This window comes from Canariomyces notabilis, assembly GCF_033297395.1.
Source record: "Canariomyces notabilis strain CBS 508.74 unplaced genomic scaffold N656scaffold_1, whole genome shotgun sequence".
Taxonomy (NCBI): Eukaryota; Fungi; Ascomycota; class Sordariomycetes; order Sordariales; family Chaetomiaceae; genus Canariomyces; species Canariomyces notabilis.
In genome coordinates, this window is record NW_027041823.1 from 2,234,607 (window position 1) to 2,254,423 (window position 19,817).

Here is a 19,817-nt window from a genome sequence, read left to right on the forward strand (position 1 = left end):
TCGACATTTGGCTTGATGCACGTCAACACGTGATGCATGAGGACATAAATTTAGACATACCATTTTATGTAAGTAGGGTTTCCGCTCATTAGCGAATCACTAGCCACTGAATCGTGGCTTACAGGGGGCTTTTGTGGCTGTCTTGAGCGGAAACCCTACTTAAAGCGGTATCGAGGCATCTCCTATCTATATCAGACCCTAACCCTGTACCCTTTTATGTACCCCTTGTCCTCAAGCCCCTGAACAAAACCCTTTGAAAGCTCATGCCCACGACTTGGTTTGGGGATCACAATGCTGGCATGTCGCTATCGGGAAAAGGCCTGAGTATCGAGCCTGAGCATCCTTCCAATACGCCCTCTCACACCCTGTCCAATAGAAAGTACCTTAGTCGATACTCAACATAGTCTGGCTATACTTCTCAAGCTACCATATCATTATGTGCTGCTCAACAGCTTCTCAACGGCCCATTTGACTGAGAAATTCCTCAGGTCCGAATAATGTTGCCCGACACCGACAAACAACACCGGAACATTAGTAGCGTGTACAATACTGACTAACGTCCCGACCATATCCCCAACCGTGTCGCACTTTGAAATGATAAAACCATCCAACGACCGGCCGGATCCAAATGCAGCGTTGAAGTTCCTTGCCTGAGCTACCGAGTCGGTACCGACAAGAGCCTAGACCAGACAAAAAGTCAGCAATCTCACAACTTCTCCCCGGCGACGTGGACAACTTACCTCGCCAACCATCAGGATTTTATCGGGCTGGGCAAATTTGGCAAACTTCTCGAGCGACGACATGAGGCGCTGGTCGTTGTGCCTACGCCCTGCGGTGTCAATCAGCACCACGTCAAAGCCCTCCTGAGCGGCGTATGCGACGGCATCCTTGGCCACGGCGGCCGCGTCCTTCCCGTAACCCTTCTGGTAGAGCTCGACCTGGCCGCCCTCGCGCGCCGTAAGCTCCTTGAGGTTGCGTACGTGCACCGCCAGCTGCTCGACGGCGCCAGACCGGAAGGTGTCGCCGGCCGCGATGAGCACTTTGTATTGGTTCTGTAGTAGGAAGAAGCAAATCTTGGAGAGATTGGTCGATTTGCCCACGCCGTTGACGCCGACGATAGACATGACGTAGGGCCGGGCTTTGCGCAGCGACGTTGCCGGAGGAGAGGTGACAGAGTCAATCTCGCGAAGGAGGTCGAGGGACGAGGTGGGGGTTAGCATTTTCGTTAAAGAGGCCTCCATAGCTTTCTGTATCCTGGTGTTGATGCCTGCGTGGTTCGTGATTAGCTACGTGGTCATGGAGGGTATATATGGGGGAGGGGGAAAGGGGTACTCACTTTCAAAACTACCAGTTTTCACACCGATCAACTCCTTCTCAACACCCTCGCACAGCCGCACAGCAGCCTCACGCGCAACGTTCTTCTTGAGTAGGTGCTCCTCCATACCCTTCATAGCCTTCTCCAGATCCTGCTTGGTCAAGACCTTGCCACCAACAACGTTCCTAAACAGTCCACCAATCGCACTCAGACTCGATCCCACAATACCCGATGAAGACTCGGATTTTGCCGCAGCATTCTTCTTCGCGTCAGCATCTGCCAGAATAGAATGGACCTCGTCGCCTAGGTCCCTGAGCACGAATTTCCCCTTCGTCCTCGAACCCCAAGTCGAAGAGTCCACCTCCTCGACCGCCCCTGGCCTGCCGCCGGCTTCAGCTTCACTCTCGCTCGCCATATTTGAGACGGAGTAGTCGAGCCGGACATCTTCGCTCTCGTCCGCCAACCCATCTGCATCCCACTTCCTCCCACGCTTGACTGGCTTGGCTGGCTTCGCCTTCCGCCCTTGGCCCTCGTCGCCTGAAGAGGCTATCGACGGGTGACTAGTTTGGCCCTTCCTCGCTCGCCTTGACATTTTGGCTACTGGCCCCGCCTTGGCTGCCAGAATATGGGGAGCGTTTGGGGTAGACGGACGCGAGGCGTCGGGTGTCGCGACAGGGGTCGAATCGGCTGACGATTTGGTCTGCGGCTTTTCGGTAAGACTGGGCGGCAACGGTGGTTCATCTCCTATGCCTCTCAAGTGCACTTCGTCCCCAAACGCCCGCGCATCTGCCTTGCTGCCGGTCTGCTCCAGTTCGTGTAGTTGCTGGTCAAAGTACTCGTCGAATTTGATGCACTCGACAATCGTGGTGTTGGGCTTCGTGAGTTGGTCGCCATAGAGACTGACAAAGATGGCCTTGATGTTGTCGACAAGCTTATCGATCCAAGATAGGTGCAAGAGAGAGCGGTAGACTGCCTGTTGTAGTATGTCAGTAGGTGGCTCGATCCGTAGCTGCCGTGTAGAGGCCGGCGGAAGGGGGGCGCGCGGGGGTATATCTAGTGTAGTGTGGGTACTCACCACGAAGATGATGCCGAGTTCTTTTACAAACGTCCATCGTAGCGTGTGCTGGTCATGCTTGTACGGCGGGTTGTTGGCGGCAGACCCTCCGTCCTTCGTACCGGCGACAGCGCTCTTCTCCTCGATGAAAACATCGGCGATGAAGCTGTTGACCACGGACGGACTGACAGGTGCATAGGTCCTAGACCAAAGCACCACTCCCGACGTGGTCAGAATCTCGAACGTGTCCAGCATCCTGGGTTGCGAGGCGCTATCTGTGATTTCGCCTCAAAGTCTGCCTCTAGGAGTAAGTGTGCAACAGGTCCTTGAAGTTACAGCAAGTCAAAGCCAGGGGTCGGTGTGTCTTGGACTCGATTCGTGGTATCGATAAGGATCGCATTTGGTGATTGGTTTATGCTGTCTGAGGCACCCCACCGGAGATCTCCGGAGCCCTGTGCTGTGTGTGCAAGGGGAGGGTACAGTACAAAGCAGGAGGTACCCTCCTGAATGACAGCATGGGAATCTCCAAAAACACATGTCCAGATCCAACACCACCTTACACCGACAAAGTAGAAAGCAGCATTTCACGAACAAACCTGCTCCCCGTATAAACCACCTAGGTTGCAACACACCCTAAATACACGGCTGCCTCCCGCCGACAACTAGTTCATCCTCAGCGCAACGAGAGGGTCGACTTTCCCTCTCACCCAGCCTCGATTTTATTTTGAAGATTTGACATAGCCCTCCGCCTAGAAATGCAGCGACCAACAACCTACGGACGCTCTCCCCCATTACACCACCCGGTGCCGCAGCACGTCTCTACCGTCCCCCAGCTCAGATCGCCGCCGCCGCCGACAGCGCAACCGCAAGTCGGCTACGATGGCAGCCCTTACCAGCAACAACACCAGCCGCGCGCGCCGTCGAGCGGCAGCAACATGTTTGGCCAGTACGGCAACTTCATCAACGACCCGGCGGCGCAGCTGGCGTCGCAGTTTGGCCAGACGGCCTTTAAGCAAGGGCAGGAATACATTGAGCAAAACGTAAGTCTATGCATACTACGACAATTGGGCGTCGGTGCTTCTCTTGGCGAGCTCTCTAACTGTCTGGTCGCGCAGGTAAACCGCTTCGTCAACGTCTCGGCATTGAAGCACTACTTCAACGTGACCAATTCGTACGTAATAAACAAGCTCTTCCTGGTTTTGTTCCCCTGGCGGCACAAACCATGGACGCGGCGGCAGGCGACGGGCGGACCGGGGGGTCAGGAGGCGTGGTACCTGCCCCCGCGCGACGACATCAACAGCCCGGACATGTACATCCCCGTCATGTCGCTGGTGACGTACATCTTTTTGCAGGCGCTCATCTCGGGTCTGCGGGGTCAGTTCCAGCCGGAGCTGTTCGGGTACATTGCGACGACGGCGCTCGTGGTGGTCATTGTCGAGATCCTCGGCCTTCAGCTCGGCTGTTACCTGTTGAGCATCTCCAACGAGTCGCAGCTGCTTGACCTGGTCGCGTACTCGGGGTACAAGTTTGTGGGTGTCATCGTGACCATCAGCATCGCCCAGATTGTCAATGGTGGCAAGGGAACGAGCGGCTGGGTTGGTTGGACTCTGTTTATCTACACTTTTTTGGCAAACTCGCTCTTCTTGGTATGTCTATTCCCCTCAATGGTGTCCATGGGATTTATTCTGATCGCCGGTGTTTGCGCTAGATGCGGTCCCTCAAGTATGTTCTCCTGCCGGAGAATAACGGTGACAGCAGGGGCCCGATGCAGACGATGCATCCTCTCGACTCGCGGGCAAAGAGAAACCAACGGACGCAGTTCCTGTTTTTCTATTCATACATTGTGCAGCTGTTCTTCATGTGGATCCTCAGCCGATCGTAGGGAAGGGCTTGAGCTGTGTGTCGACGGCTGGCATGGTATGATCTTCAATCCCGGTTTGGTCGTGGGCTGGGAGGTGTGCAAACAAAACAGAGGAGCGAGCATTGGTCTTAGCCAAGGAATTTTAAATAGGTGTATAATGCTTCGATACTCAGAGGAGTGCTTGATTCGATTGGAGTGAGGCACAGTGGCAAGCGTGTGTATTAGATGAGATGTGGATAAGAATAAGATCCTGGCTCCATTGTTGGCTGGTCTATAGAGAGATCTACCAGAATCTCATTGCTGCTCTTTTGACCACGACTTGGAAATGGCCACGCTGGTTTCTTTGTTAATATATGTATAAATATCAGCATGAGTATACATTGCGAGGAGATAATTTCAGGTTCTGTAGTGTGAGTTCATCATTCAAACTGACCACTAGTAGCTTGGACAAGAACAGCATTGCATTGCAGTGGGTCTCGGGAGCTCATCAATTCCGTCAACACAAACTCAACATCACTACTTGGTAACCTTCAATCCCTACAATAAGTTTGAAGGACGACTCGAGAAAACTTGTTCCAATTTCAAGCAAAGTATAGGAGACTAGTACTGTGAACCTGGATCCAAGTTCTATTTCAAAGGAAATAGTCTCCTGCCCACCATGGCAACCCCTCCCATCGTCATCGCGACGGTGCAAACAGCCATCATCAATGCCCTCTCGGCCATCCTTGCCCAGATCATCAAGGCTCAACAAAACAATGTAAGACTCTCCTCGTCCTTACCTTCATATCCCAAACTCAAACAAAAAAAGCAACCCATAACCCTCAACCTAATCCCCGCCTTCCAATTCCTCCTCTTCGGGCTGGTCTCCACGCCGCCCAATTTCCTCTGGCAGGAATTCCTCGAGTCGACCTTCCCCGCGTACCACATGGCTCCCACCAAGGAGGCCCTGGCATCGGCCGCCGCGGGCAACGACAAGGAGCTCGACGACGAGGCCGCCGCGGGGAGGCTGGTCGAGCCCGTGCTCAGCAAGCGCAACACGCTCGCCAAGACCCTGCTGGACCAGACGGTCGGCGCCGTGCTCAACACGCTGCTGTACAGTTGTTTTATGCATGGTATCCAGATGGCCATGGCCCATCATGGCCAGCAGCATGGTGCTGCTGCTGCTGCTGCTAGCGGCGGGGCCGGGTTTGGAGGGCTTGGGCTGCTGTTGCAGAACCCCTGGGGTGCTGTGAGGTACGACACCGTGGACTGGGCGGTTGTCTGGGAGAAGGCCAAGGATGAGTTGTGGCCGATTTTGGTTGCGGGATGGAGGTTCTGGCCGCTCGTGAGTGTGGTGAATTATGTGTTTTTGACGAGTGTCACGTCGAGGACTTTGGTGGGGAGTTTGGCTGGGTTGGGCTGGGGGGTGTATCTCAGTTTGTCGTCGGCAAACTGATCAGAGGAAGATGGTTGAATGTATCCTCTGGATGATAGACGATTGTTTCATATGAGTACGTATCATGAAGAGACGACATGATAGTGGAACTGGCATATACATGGAACTTACTAATACCGGACCTCAAACCTGTTGCGATCCTACTAGTGTGATGCCCATCCCATATGTTTACTAACTCCCAGATGAGATCATAGCTTATTGCAGTGGTGATGTGCTGGCCTGAATTCTCCCACGACAGCAGTCTCGCTTCTACACACATGACCACTCGGTCTACAATGACACATACGTTCACCAGACCAGCGAAACGTAAGATTCCAAATGCACAGCAAAGAACGACACATGGTATATTGTACTCAACAAGCAAAACCACCCCCTCAGAGGACTCGTTCGTCGGCATTAGCGTCAGTATCCAGGAAACGAGCGGATCGAGCAAACAACCCAACCCATTCCCCTCCTCACATCTCTCATCCCATCGATCATCCATTTCCCCGGCTCTTTTGTGTTTCTCCGCCCCTCCACCAACCGCAAAGATAAATTCCTCGCCTATATACCACGAGATAGCACCAGAGAGCACACCAAACAAGCACAGCGCACTGAGAACGCCGTCGTTATCCATCCCGGGCTCGAAATAAGGGGGACCGTACACCAGAAATGGGCGTGTAAGAAAAGGAGAATGGAAATCAGAAGAGAAACCAACTAGTGGTGACACATGCTTGTTTGAATAGGGATAGAAACCGACAGGTAATGGTTTGATCAGCAAGACCGATACAGAAGATACACAAAATAATCGGCTCTAGAGCCACGGATGGGGAATAACCTAACAGATTGGAGCAAGAAGCGAAAGTTTTGAACAAGGTAAACAAGGGGGAAACCAGAAAAGGAGGGTATTACAGACCGAATCCTCCATCAGCCTTTTACCATCACACATCACTTTGCCCCGCCAGGGGAATCCGGGTGGCTATCATCCAACCTCTTTCTCCAATCAGCCAGGCTCTCGCTCAAGCCCGAGCTGACATTCTCGTCCTTTTTAGGCACAGGGCCCGTCTCAAAATCAAACGTGTTGCTCAGCCGGTAATTCTTGTTGGTCGCTTCCCAGTGGCTCCGGAGCGTCTCAAGCTCATTGGCCAAGTTATCCAGCGCCGTGGAGTTTCTGGCCTCGGTAATGCCCATATCCATGCCCATGCCGCCGCCCTCGCCGGCGCCGCCATACAAGCTTTCCACCTCACTCGACTCCTGCCGCATATGGCCATGTCCGTGGCCGCCGCCGTTCGTGCTCCTGGGCGCAGCAGCACCATCACCCACGCCCGATGGGATGTTTTCCGAATTGAAACTCGGCACCTGGCGGCTGCGGCGGCGATAATTATCCACGCTGAGCTCGACCTGGTCAAGAAGGGTGCTAACCTTCTGCTCGGCGTCCTGGGCGCGGCGTTCCAAAAGTATATTCTCCTGCTGCAGCTGGTCGAGATCCTTCTTTGAGCTCTCTAGCCGGCGGATGGCCTCTTCACTGGTTCGGATGGCCGCATCGCGGTCCTTTTGTGCCTCGACAAGCTCTTGCCGGATGCTCTGGACCTGCTGATCGAGCCTGGCTGCTGTGCCACGCAGGTCGGCCTGCAGCCTGTCGATCTCGGCCTGAAGGCTCCTCTGTTGGGTCTCCCAGTCCGCGGGCGGCGCGTCCTTGGCGGCTGTTTTCTCAGCATTCTCCAGCTTGTCCTCAAGTTCCACGAGTTGCTCTTTCAGCCGGCTGTTCTCCGTCTTGTACCGTGCTAGCTGTTCTTTGAGCTGCTTCAGCATCTTCTCGGTGCCCTTGACGTAATGAACGGCTGACTCGTAATCATTCTCGAGTTGGGCGAGCTTCTCGCGGTATGTAGACTCGGACTCTTGCGCCTTGTTAGCAGCCTGCGCTCTGGTTTCTTCGAGCTCGTTGCGCGCGGCAGTCAGCTGCTGCTCGAGCTCGCGCAGGCGCATCTGCTCTGGAGACCCTTCGCGAGGGCTGCTGCGGGGGCTGCTGCGCGAACGCGAAGCCGATGTCGGGGAAATGCCGCGCTCGCTGAGAATATTCTTCAGGGTGTTGTGCTGCACGAGCATGGCATTGGTCTCGAGCTGTTGCTTAGCTAGCTGCTGCTTGAGGTCAGAATTTGCGGCCTGTAGAGATTGCGTCTCTCTGAGAGCGTTCTGAAGTTGCCGGCGGATTGAGACGCCCTCGCGGCTGATCTGCTCTTGGTATGCCTCGAGCCCGGCGATTCGCTCTTCCGCGCCCCGTAACCTGTCTGCTGCGGTGTCCACTTCCTGCTGGTACTTTCTGACCAGGGCATTAGCCGTAGTCAGTTGTCCTTGTAGAGCAGAAATCCGCTCCTGCTCGCTCTTGTCTGGTTTCGCAGCATCCTTTGTCGAGATCTTGTCCAACCCAGCCAACACGGCCTGACGATGCAGCCGCGCTTCGTTAGCGTGTTGTTCCGCCAGCTCTTCAGCATCCCTCAGACGTTGTGTGGCCGCAACCAGTTCTGCTGTCCGCGCCTCGTGTTCAGTTTTGAGTTTATTCAGCTTGGACTCGACCTTTTCCCTAAGCGCCCGTTCCTCGTCCAGTTTCCGTTCCAGTATGGATTTGGTATCAGCAGACGCGACCAGTGCCTCACGAAGAGACTCGAAAGCTTCCGCATGCTCTTGTGAACTTCCGACGGCATCGTTGTACTTCTGCTCCAAATCGGCCTTTTCTACACGGAGCATCTGCGCTGCCGCTATAGCTTCAGCAGCAGCAACCGACTGTTCTCGGGCCTCCCGCTGAGCCATATGCAACTCAGCCTTGAGATGTTCGACTTCGGATGCGTTTTGTTGCTTGTAGTTCTCGAGATCCGCCATCCTCTTCTGGGCGGCGTTGGCCGTATCGTCTGCGAGTTTCCGAGCTTTCCTTTCCACTTCATACTCAGAACTGATGCGATCCAGCTGGTCCTGAAGTTCTTTCTGAGTATTGAGCGCATAAGCAAGCTTCCTACTCATTTCCTCAATACGGCCGTCCGGATCTTTATCGTTGTCGAGCTGTGGTGTGCTCATCGCGCTTCCGCCTCTTGCAGCCAGCTTAGCTTTGGCGTATACAGCCTCTTGAATGGCAATATCTCGTTGCTTTTCCGCCTCGGCGATTTGCTTGGCTGCCAGGACTGCTTGCTTATCAATAGATGCTTGGACATTGGCGAGTTCAGCTCGCATCGCCAGTAGCGCCTCGATGAGCGGCTTGTCATCATCGTCGAACGTCTCGGCGGCTCGGCCGTCGAGCAACGGACTCAACGAGGCATTGGGCACGTAACCGGCCTTCCGCGCCAGCTCCAGCTCGGAAGCATACCATGCATTGCGATTCCTTGCAGCATCGAGCTCTTTTAGCAGGGCAACGGTCTGAGAATTCCTAGCGGATGACCGCCTGGAGAGAGGGTTGCTGTTCTGTCTAGTCGGTGGCGGAGGAGAGGATGGCCGAGGCGTGACCTGTTTGAGAGGTGGCTCAGTCGAAATGTCGACAGAGCCTTGGCTCCGGCCTTGTTTCGTTGGCTTCAGCTTTGGTGCGTCGGTGGATTGCTCGGCCTGCCTAGACGACGACCGCGGAGGATTCTGCCCAGGTGCGGTGCCTCTCTCGTTCGCAGCGATGCTCTCGCCTTCCTTGAGAGCTGCAACCTGTTGTGAAGTGGGCGATGTTACCGGGGAACCGCGGGGCTGGTCGGACGGTTCGGTAGAAGGATTCCTCGCACGAGGAGGTGCTGCGCTAAGGCCTGGTTTTGGTGGCTGACCTTGTGGTGGCGGCCCGGCGGGTGGCGCTGGGCCTGTGGATCTCGGAAGCCTCGATGAGCTATTAGGAACACCGTTCGATGGGCCCATTTCGACACCATTTGGAGACCGGACTCCAGCCTGCCTCTTGGCATCTGGCGGACCAGTTGAGCCGTCGCGCGAAGGCATGTTCCGAGCAGTAGTGAGATCGCTGGGCCGTCTCGACTGAGTCCTCGGTGCGTTCGGGGTGGGCCCTGAATCGTTCGGATACCGGATCTTGGTCGTATCCAAGCAGTAGACAAGCGCCAGGTCATTAACCGCGGTAGCGGCAGAGCTCGGTTCTCCACCCACAACCACAATGGTCTTCCCAACCGTTGTCATACTGTGTCCTGATCTCGGCGATGGTGAGGGTCCCATGTTTTGAAACGTATACCAGCGGCGGGTGGTGATCCTGAATGCTGCCAAGTCGCCGAGGTCGGCGCCGTCTTCAGTGCGTCCTCCGAAAATGTACATGACATCGTCGACAAGCGCCGCCGCATGGCCTTCGCGAGGGGACGGAATGTAGCCTATACAATCCAACTGTGACCAAAGATTGGTCATGGGGTCGTAGGCCCAGACGTCGTTGAACCATTGGAAGCCGTTTGTGCCGCCAAACCTAGATAGTCTGAGCAATGGATACCGATGACCCTAGGCAGGGGATAACTTACAGATACAGTCTGTCACCGAAAGTCACCATCGAGTGGTTCGTTCTGGCGGGAGGAATCTTCCCCTGGGGCGGGCCTCCATTGTCGCTGCTGGGTATGAGCAACTCCCAACGGTTGTTGGGCATCTGGAGCTGGTTCAAGTCAAAGGCCGACAAGTCATTCATGAAGTATCCTTCCACCTGACCGCCAAAGATGTAGATTTTTGAACCCAAAATATTCAAGGAGTGCCCGTAGCGCCCAGTGGGCCGGGGTCCAGCAGGCAGAGTCCTCGACCATTGCCTCGTTGCTAAGGGGCGTCAGCGAAGCCGGCCAATAAGTAGTCATGCAATCAGGTTCTTGGTCTTACAAGTATTCAGCAGATAGAGAGTCTCGTCGAGAATATCGGTTTCCTCAATCTTGGTGTCACCGCCAAAAACTATGAAGGCATTCCCTACCAGCAGGCTGGCGTGGCCGACTCTCGGCCCTGGCCCCTCGGAAGTGGTCGCCAATGGGTAGCACGCCATGTTAGCACCGGCCTCAATCATCCACAAGTCGCCCTTCACCGTAGAGCTATTTATCAAGCCGCCCATGACGTAGATATCACCCTCCTTAGAGGACACGGAATTGACTGCGGCGCCGTATCGAGGAAATGGACTGGGGTGTGTCGAGGTGTATGTCAACCTCCGTTGCGACCAAGGATAGAGGGAAGCATTCGGACTTGGTGTCATTTGTGTAGGAGGGGCACCGCGAAACTGCGACAATCTACATGTCAGCCACGGGGTCCGACGACAGGAGCTCAATGATGGAGCGTCTGGGGAGGAGGAACGAACCGGCGGCTCGCCTGGTTGCCCCTGTGGCGGCTGCATCTGGGGCGGATTTTGTTGCTGTTGATCTAGGCTTTGACCTCGCTGGCGGGCGTAGGGTTGATCTGGACTGCCCATGCTGCCGTCATTCTCAAGAGAGTTCAGGCTTCCTGTTGGCGTCGATCGCGAGCCTTTCTCCTCCTTCACGCGCGCGGCCGCGCCCATCGCCGACCCCGACCCATCCCGGCTTGCAAGCGCCCTGTCCTGATTCTTCTTCGATTTGAAAAGAAACGCCATGGTGGACGGTGTAGTTTCGCGCTAAGCTCCAACCTCACCGGAGATCTCGAAAAGCGCCGCGGTGCGAAATGGTTTCGCTAGACCTCAGGGCCTAACGACCGCACGACTCTCAATTGACCCCGTAGGCGTCGGGCCCAAACTCGACCGGGCAGGAGCGGGTGGACAAGCCGTGCTCGAGGGTGGATATCCGGCTTGGCTTCGAGGCCGGAGATGTGCGGGTGTCGGGAATGGCGTTGATGCTGAGTTTGGAGATGGCAGGGAGAGCATCGGTCTCACGGTGGAGACGGCGCAGCGGTTCGGTTTGGGTGTTCAACCTCTTGTCTTTTTTTTTCGCTGCTCCCCGAGAGTGATACCCTGTCAGCACGTGGCGCAGACTTCCCTGCTAAGACCATGCAGCAGCTGAAAATAAATCGAGTAGTGAGCATTCATTCGCAACACTACTCCGTACACTGTTAAAGCAAATCCAAAAAACGTCCCGGCGAAGATATGAATGTTGCTAGTCTCCGGGCGCGGTCGCCGGCGCAATATACAGGGGTTAGATTCGAGAGGATAAAAATTCAATGCGACTTCCGAGTTAGGTTTGAGAACCCGTGAGAGGCACAGGTGGACAGACCTGGGCGCCAGGCGGCCGGGTTGTGTTGGGGCAGGTATGTACTGGGCAGTGTGCATACAGATACCACCTAACGCTAACAAGCAATACGAATAGTGAGGAGAGTTACTATAGTACGGGGGAAAGTACGAAGTAGGTATACACATCAAGAAGGCACGCAGGTAGGAACCTCCATGCCCGGAAGTTAAGATAGGTTAAACGCAGCGCAACCGAGCACCACAGAACACACAGAAGTGACAGAACACCATCACTCTTTCTCTGGTCTCCGTCACACTGATGAAGGGCGACCAATTGCAGACGGCCATTGTGTCTCCAGCTGCTGCCTGTGGCTTGCAAAAGGGGCAGAAATGGGCGGTTCAGGGGCTGCCGCTCTTCCGATCTGGGCGCCCTGCCCCAGCCTAACGTGAACTACAGCGTCTCGCGTTCCCGGGCTGAGCTCAGCACATTCAGCACACTGGCCGGCAAAGCAGAAGCGGAAGTGGCTGATGAGGAATCGCGTTTTTCACTGATATCCCATCCTACGAAGCCATTGATGAAGCAAATATCTTCTCAGCTGCACTTTTGACGGCTCCACAAGTATGGAGTTCAGGAGAGCGACCAGCACCGTCCGTCGACAAGTTCTGCATTTCTGGCCTTAGCAACCTAGATGGTGAGCGTCTCATCAGATGAGTGGCAACTTAATTACAAGCACGTAGTCTGACTACTGGGCCGAGTGACGAGCACATTACAAGGCGCAGATCGCAGAAAATCTTGTTCTGCAGTGCGACCAGCTGACAAGTGGAAGGGCCGGTGACGCCGGCTTTGTCCGAGCAAAGCTCCGGACCTCACATTGCGGACCGATACTTCAAGGCGGGCTCCGGTACTTCGTATGTCTGGCTAGACTACGGATACACCAGAAGATGTTGATTTTATAATGGGTCATTTGGTTCCAGCTTTGGGCGTTGAGGCGTGAATGAAGATACTGTACTCCGAGACTCCGTACCTGATGACTGTACGGAGTGTTCAGTGTACGGAGGTAGAAGTGCTCCTGCTGTTAAGGTTGCTGGTCTGGCAAATGAGCATCAACGGGGAACCGCAGCCAGGGTGGCATCGTCGCTTCTGGACCCCGGCTGATTGTTTCATGTTTCTTCCTGACGCAACACACCAAGGCCAAATTTGTATGGGCACGGGCCACCTCACTCTGCGCCCCGCATTCCTGATATGGATCTCTTCGCCAGGTTACCGGATTTGAAGATTGAAGAAATGGCATACAAAGTACGGAGTACATACGATAACGAGCCAACGCTTCATTCTCGTCCAATACTGCGATACCTCAATGTAATGGAGCAGTATACCTTCTACTATACCTTTATCTCTAGTGTAATTACCTAAGTCCTTACATCATCAAATAGATGCTCTCTTTTAGTTCGGTTCAAAGTCGCTTTCTACACTGAAATGCCCAGTCCGGAATACAATGGATACAGTACCTTCATCAAAGGCAGCGAATCTAGGCACCTGGAGTGCATGCCGGACGACAGAGATTGATCGGCTGCCGACGCAACCTCGTCTTACACAGCATGCGTTACAGCGCTCTCCATCTGCCCGGTTGGGCACTCTCGAGTCTCCTTTAGTAAACAGCGCTCCGCTCAAAGCATAGGCGAGACAGCGAAGAGAACATGGTATTAGGATGATTATGCGTACCATCTACAAAAAAAAAAAAAAAATAACCGTACCTGGCGAGCTGACCTACAAAGCCTGGAAGGGACCTTACTGTGTAAGCTAGGTAGGTAAGATAGGCAACTTAGCTCAAAACTCTCACCCGACTGTAAACACAAGTTCTCCTGGAATTTCAGGTTAGCAAAGGAACCAATTACGGGTGGAACATTCAAATAAATGATGTGTTCTGTGTGTTGTATCGCTGTGGCTTGTTCTTGTATCCGTAACTACCTTTGGAGAGCCTTCCCCGCCAACGATCACGTGCGCCTCTGTCACCTGACAAGGTACGCGCTGGCCCGCAACTTTCGACGAGGCTGTTAGGCGCCTGCAGGCCCTGCAGCTCTGCACCGTTCGCCGCCGGGCTCCACACCGCCTTTGCTAATGGCAGGGCCGGAAGGCGATCGCCTGCCTTCTCGACGTCAACGCCCTGAGACCAGCCCGCCTGTCTCAGGTCAACTTTGTGCATTTCTAATCTGCGATCCATTGTTTTGCCTCCACATCGAGAAACTGCAAAGCCCCTCGCTTCTCCAAGGGACCTTGCACCAAATATTGGCGCATTTTCGGCAGCTCTTTGATGCCTAGATCACCTACCCAGAGAACCCGCCGTAATTCGTGCTGACGTCGTCGCGGTGACTTGCAAACCGACAGTCATCGTGTTATTTCGCGAATCGACTTGTTCTTGTCTTAACCCAAGGGGCTTAAGTGTCCAACAAATTCACGGTCGCCGCGCCGACCGCAAAAATCGGAACGAAGGATAATAGACACATCGCTCTAGACCATGGTTGTCCGCCAACCCTAGCCCACCATGACGGCGCTTTCTCTCCAAGCTCCGCCGCAGCCGGCCCAGCTCGGTCGTCACCAGAATGGTGCCCAGTTGTCGAGGGGCACCACGGCCCCGATGGGTTCCTCTCCTGCGCGAAATCCCGGCGCCTTTTCTCGGCAAACCGTTCGCGCCATGTCACACCTGCATGCCCAGTATGCCGAGGCCTCGGCTCCGCGCACTGGAAATAATGCCGGTATCCGCTCCGTGTCGCCGGGACAGGCACCCTTGGGACAAGGGATGCCAATCGTCAATGGCAGGCGACGAACCGCATCACCCGGTCCGGTTTCACGACGACCCTCGAGCGCGCCCGGAGAGCAACAAGGCGGCCCGTCGACCTCTCGCGGCGAAGATAGAGATACCGACGACGATGACCATGCCGTCATAGCAAGACCAGCCAAGCCGCTGCTGCTCCGATCTAAAAGTGAACACGGCATCCGCCCCGACGAGGCAACTTTGGCCGACGACGAAAACTACGAGTGGGGTGCGAGGCATGGTTTTGAGGATCACTACCAATCCGAAGACATCATCTCCCAGCTTGCCAATGTAAGTTCTTATATTATACTCGGTGGTCATTTGCGTGCACACTACTTCTCTCAAACGTTTCTTGGTTTGGCTAGTGCCTCCACACGCCCGCAAGGACTGTGATCTAGGGTCAGTTAGATCGAATCTCTTGGGCTGTTCGGTTGCTCCCTTTGGCCGGTCAGCAGGAAATATGGATTACTTTCCTGTCTTTGTCGGGATCCCGGCCATATGGGGAGAAGCGGCAACTGTGTTGGAACATCGCCGAGACAAAGTTTGCTAATCTCTTCTAGAACTGGTACATGTATTTCACCGACAAGCGGCATGAATCCACCGGGAAGCCCAAGACCCCAGCCTTCGAGATACAGGACTGGCGGATGCGAGACCGGCTCAAGACCGTTTCGGCCGCCATCGCAGTGTGCTTGAACATCGGTGTTGAGCCGCCCGACCAGCTTAGGACGACCCCTGGGGCCAAACTGGAAGCCTGGCAAGACCCGACCATTCCCCCAACTGGAAAAGCCCTCGAGAATATCGGCAAGGCACTGCAAGCGCAATACGAGACCCTGGCTCTCCGAACCCGCTGCAAGCAGTACCTCGACCCTTCCATCGAGGAGACGAAGAAATTTAGTATATCTCTTCGCCGAAATGCCAAGGATGAGCGCGTCCTTTTTCATTACAACGGTCACGGGGTCCCGAAGCCAACGTCTTCCGGAGAAATCTGGGTGTTTAATAAAAATTACACCCAGTACATCCCGGTTGCCTTGTACGATCTTCAGCAATGGCTTCAAGCACCCACGATATTTGTCTGGGACTGCTCTGAGGCTGGGAATATTATAAAGAACTACCACAGATTTGTCGAGAAGCATGAGCAGGAGGAGCAGGAGCAGGCGGCCAGGGACCCAAACTACGAAAAGATGAACTTCCAGCCATACATCCATCTAGCCGCCTGCGACACCAAGGAGAACCTTCCAACAAACCCTCTTCTCCCGGCTGATCTTTTCACTTGCTGCTTGACCACGCCCATCGAGATGGCCCTGTGGTTTTTCGTCCTGCAGAACCCTCTCAAAACTGATCTTACACCTGAGAGGGCCAAGAAACTCCCCGGCAGACTACAGGAACGTAGGACTCCTCTGGGAGAGCTGAATTGGATCTTCACTGCTATCACGGACACTATCGCATGGACAACTCTGCCTCGGCACCTGTTCCGCAAGTTTTTCCGGCAGGATTTGATGGGTAGGCTGTTTCCTGATTTTATTCCCCGATCAGTCTTGTATTCTTTACTGACTGTCTATTTCCAGTCGCTGCGCTGTTCCGCAACTTCTTGCTCGCACAGCGAATCATGCCCGTCTACGGATGCCACCCACAGTCTTTTCCTGAGCTGCCTGATACCCGCAAGCATCCTCTCTGGGACAGTTGGGACCATGCTGTCGACATGGCATTGGCCCAACTACCTATGCTGGAGAGGAAAGAGGCTGAGAATATCCCGTACGAGTACGTCAACTCGACGTTTTTTACCGAGCAGCTTACCGCGTTCGAGATATACTTGACGAGGGGAGACGCAATTTCCCAGAAACCCCCAGAGCAGCTCCCCGTGGTGCTTCAGGTCCTCCTTAGTCAGCAGCATCGCCTCAGGGCCCTAATCCTGCTGGGCAGATTCCTTGATCTCGGCCCTTGGGCCGTGCAGCTCGCCTTGAGCATCGGCATATTTCCCTACGTTTTGAAGCTGCTGCAATCCGCCGCCCAAGAGCTCAAGCCGGTCATGGTCTTTATCTGGACCCGTGTCCTGGCCGTTGATATCTCGTGCCAGCAGGACCTAATCAAAGACAATGGCTACACGTACTTCGCGGCCATAATGAAACCGCAGGAAACCTTCCCGGTGGTCAGCATGACAGTAATGGATGAGCACAAGGCCATGTGTGCCTTTATCCTAGCCATGCTGTGCAAGGGTTTCAAGCCCGGCCAGATTGTCTGCAACTCAACCGACATAATGACGTACTGTCTCCAACACATCACGCATCCTGAGAACCCTCTCCTCCGGCAATGGTCGTGCCTTTGCATCAGCCAGTTGTGGAGGGATCTCCCTGAAGCAAAGTGGAGGGGCATCCGGGAAAACGCCCACCTCAAGCTTGCTCTTCTCATCAGGGATCAGTGTCCCGAGGTCCGCACTGCCATGGCCCACGCCATGACCACCTTTCTCGGCATTCCAGACCTGACAGATGAGGTTGCGAGGTTGGAAGAGGGGATTGCTTGGGCCATGCTTGAGTTGGTCAACGACGCCAGCCCCATCGTCCGGAAAGAACTCCTCGTCTTCTTCTCACATTTTGTGCTCCGTTACGAGGGCAAATTCCTGGTTGCCGCCTATGAGCAGCTCTTAGAAGAGAAAGAGTACCTGCTCTTTCCGCCGCCAGAGGACGGAATGGACCACAAAATGGGGCTGCATTATGCCCGGCTCGAGAACCGTGAGAGAGATGGCACCATCAAGCGCACCGTATTTGGGGTGGCGCATGATTCTGTTTTCGCGGCATGCTGGAAGCATATCAACATTTTGAGCGTCGATCCCCACCCTGAGGTTCAAAGAGATGCCACAATCATCCTGGATTACGTTCATCACGCGCTCTTGCACTCGCCTGTCGGCGCACAGGCACAGACTCTGATGGATGAGATACTCAGGCGTGATAGGAAAGCGCCGAAGGGCGACATGAGCCAAAGGGCGAGCGCGACTGGCACGCGCACTGCGGTCGCACAGCCGATGCCGTCGCCTGGGCTCTTCAAGCGAACTGCCAGCTACCTGTTTGGGCCCCTGATGGGAACGCTGGACGGGTCATCCAGCACCCCTACTACCCCACCTCCCACTCCAGGGTTGCAAAGATCTCATTCTCAGCGGAGCCGTAAAGGGCCCAGCCATGAGAACGCCCCTCCGGAGCAGCGGGATCAAGCCGCATCACCAGCAAACTATCATGTTGCGAATGAACCGACGTGTGCCGGTTACGAAGAGCGCAAGCCCGGCGAGCTGCCCAGCCTTCCCCTCGTAAGCACGTTTCTGGATTGGTCATCTGAGTACTTCCGAGAGCCGCAAATGAAGTCACCCGAGGCCGAGGAGCCCGGAAGCCAGGATTACAACGAACGGCTCTGGCGCCGGTCCCGCAACGAGGCTGTTCTTAGGGAGACGCAGCCTCAAAAGACTCACGCTAGGACACACAAGTGGAATAACCAGATCAGCGTCATCAGCAACGGTTCCCAGCCGGCAAAGATGACATTCCACCAGTTTGAGAATCACGTTGCTGTCGCCGATGACGGAAACACGGTCACCATCTGGGACTGGAAGGCCAACAGCCGCTTGAGTCGCTTCTCAAATGGTAACCCAGAAGGCTCCAAGATTTCCGACATGCGATTCATCAACGAAGACGATCAGGCCCTTTTGATGACTGGATCCTCTGACGGTGTAATCCGCGTTTACCACAAGTACGACAGCGATGAAGGCATCCAGCTCGCTTCATCATGGCGGGCCCTGACCCACATGGTGCCCTCCAACGTAAACTCGGGCATGGTCTTTGAGTGGCAACAGGTGAACGGCCAGGTCCTGGTCGCCGGCGACGAGCGTGTCATCCGCATTTGGAATGCCGGCCACGAGATGTGCACGCATGAGATTCCGGCCCGGTCCGGTTCGTGCGTCACGTCATTGACATCGGACCAAATGACGGGCAATATCTTTGTTGCCGGCTTTGGCGACGGTGCTATCCGTGTCTTCGACACGCGCATGAGGCCGCAGGAAACCATGGTGCGCAAATGGAAGGATGACAGCAGGCAGTGGGTGCGCTCGGTGCACATGCAGCGCGGCGGGCAGAGGGAGCTCCTGTCGGCGAGCCGCAATGGCAAGGTGCACCTGTGGGATATCCGCATGGAACAGCCGTTGAAGACCTTCCAGACGACAAAGGACGTGCTGAGGACGGCAAGCACGCATGAGCACTTGCCTGTGTTTGCAGTGTAAGTGGCTCCTTTCTCTTCAGACACGCCCTTGCGAGATAGGAAAAAGCTAACTTGTATGATTTCATTAGCGGCACCTCTGCGCATCTGGTCAAGGTCTTTGATTTTGACGGGCACGAGCTCTCGCGTTTGGAGCCTTATTCCAGCTTTTTGCAGGGCCACAAGGGCACTCCCATCGCGGCCACGGCTTTCCACCCACACCGCATGGTCCTGGGGTGTGCTGCGCGGGGCGATAACTATATCAGCCTCTTTGCTTGTGGCAACGAGAAGGTTGGGCCGTTCTTTTAATTGCATCCCTTTCCTGCTCTGAAGGTTTCTATCCTGATTTCTGGCGTCTGGTCTCGGCATTGCATTTGGGGCAGCGGGATACCTTTGGCGTTTCGGGGTATAATGGTAATGGAAGGCATTGCACCTGCGCCGAGTGTAACGGAGGCATATCTGGTTTTCCTACTTCGCTTGGTGGCATGGGCCTCTTACGGGCATATCGGTATAGTCTATGCTAATATAATAGTGACAATGGTCGTTCCCCCTTTCCGATGCTATAATCATTGTATAATGCTACAGGCTCCTGGGATTGGTATCAAGTCGTTAGGTGACATCGACATGGAGAAGTGTAGCTGTGTTATACGCTGATTGTCTAGCGATCTTTTAGATATGGTCTAATGCCAGCGTCAAATACATAGGTTGGTACACTAGCGGGAGCTTGTGGCGCTTTGTCCAATATCCCAAATGATTTGGGACGAGATCGTAGGGAAATCAGGCATGTCGATGTCGAAATCCTGCTCCGCTCACTCAGTTCTGGTTCAAGTGGCCAACGCAGGCCGGATCTTTGTTTCATAGCTCGCCTGATGGAGGGTAACCAGTAGGGCTTAACCTCTCAGACGCTCTACTGGCCAGGGCTTGATTCCTGTTCCTTCACTTCCTGACCATCCTGTTCGGCACACATTGAGCTGTGTCTGTCCCCCATGGTGACAGTGGAAGGGTTCCGCCC

At 54.8% G+C, this 19,817-nt stretch overlaps 5 protein-coding genes across 5 annotated transcripts; 3 read left to right on the forward strand and 2 right to left on the reverse strand.

The window, feature by feature from the left end:
- Positions 1-134: 134 nt before the first annotated feature.
- On the reverse strand, positions 135-2,730 carry N656DRAFT_773882 (SRP54-domain-containing protein). Its single transcript, XM_064814151.1, has 4 exons — positions 2,391-2,730; positions 1,337-2,288; positions 741-1,267; positions 135-680 (listed from the first exon to the last, which is right to left on the reverse strand). Exons 1-4 carry the CDS (start codon positions 2,622-2,624, stop codon positions 435-437), a joined length of 1,959 nt encoding a protein of 652 aa, XP_064675271.1. The 5' UTR covers positions 2,625-2,730; the 3' UTR covers positions 135-434.
- A 171-nt stretch (positions 2,731-2,901) lies between these two features.
- N656DRAFT_773883 (putative ER-To-golgi transport protein) lies at positions 2,902-4,630 on the forward strand. Its single transcript, XM_064814152.1, has 3 exons — positions 2,902-3,409; positions 3,485-4,015; positions 4,078-4,630. Exons 1-3 carry the CDS (start codon positions 3,125-3,127, stop codon positions 4,249-4,251), a joined length of 990 nt encoding a protein of 329 aa, XP_064675272.1. The 5' UTR covers positions 2,902-3,124; the 3' UTR covers positions 4,252-4,630.
- Positions 4,597-5,786, forward strand: N656DRAFT_773885 (uncharacterized protein). Its single transcript, XM_064814153.1, has one exon. The coding sequence runs from the start codon at positions 4,889-4,891 to the stop codon at positions 5,663-5,665; it is 777 nt and encodes a 258-aa protein (XP_064675273.1). The 5' UTR covers positions 4,597-4,888; the 3' UTR covers positions 5,666-5,786.
- A 4,241-nt stretch (positions 5,787-10,027) lies between these two features.
- On the reverse strand, positions 10,028-11,195 carry N656DRAFT_680511 (galactose oxidase; the record flags this gene model as incomplete). Its single annotated transcript, XM_064810550.1, has 4 exons — positions 10,028-10,067; positions 10,120-10,402; positions 10,463-10,847; positions 10,926-11,195. Coding segments are annotated over 4 exons (978 nt in total), but the record flags the coding sequence as incomplete, so codon positions are not given.
- A 2,658-nt stretch (positions 11,196-13,853) lies between these two features.
- N656DRAFT_773887 (uncharacterized protein) lies at positions 13,854-19,498 on the forward strand. Its single transcript, XM_064814154.1, has 4 exons — positions 13,854-14,866; positions 15,136-16,075; positions 16,141-18,826; positions 18,898-19,498. Exons 1-4 carry the CDS (start codon positions 14,306-14,308, stop codon positions 19,112-19,114), a joined length of 4,404 nt encoding a protein of 1,467 aa, XP_064675275.1. The 5' UTR covers positions 13,854-14,305; the 3' UTR covers positions 19,115-19,498.
- Positions 19,499-19,817: the final 319 nt, after the last annotated feature.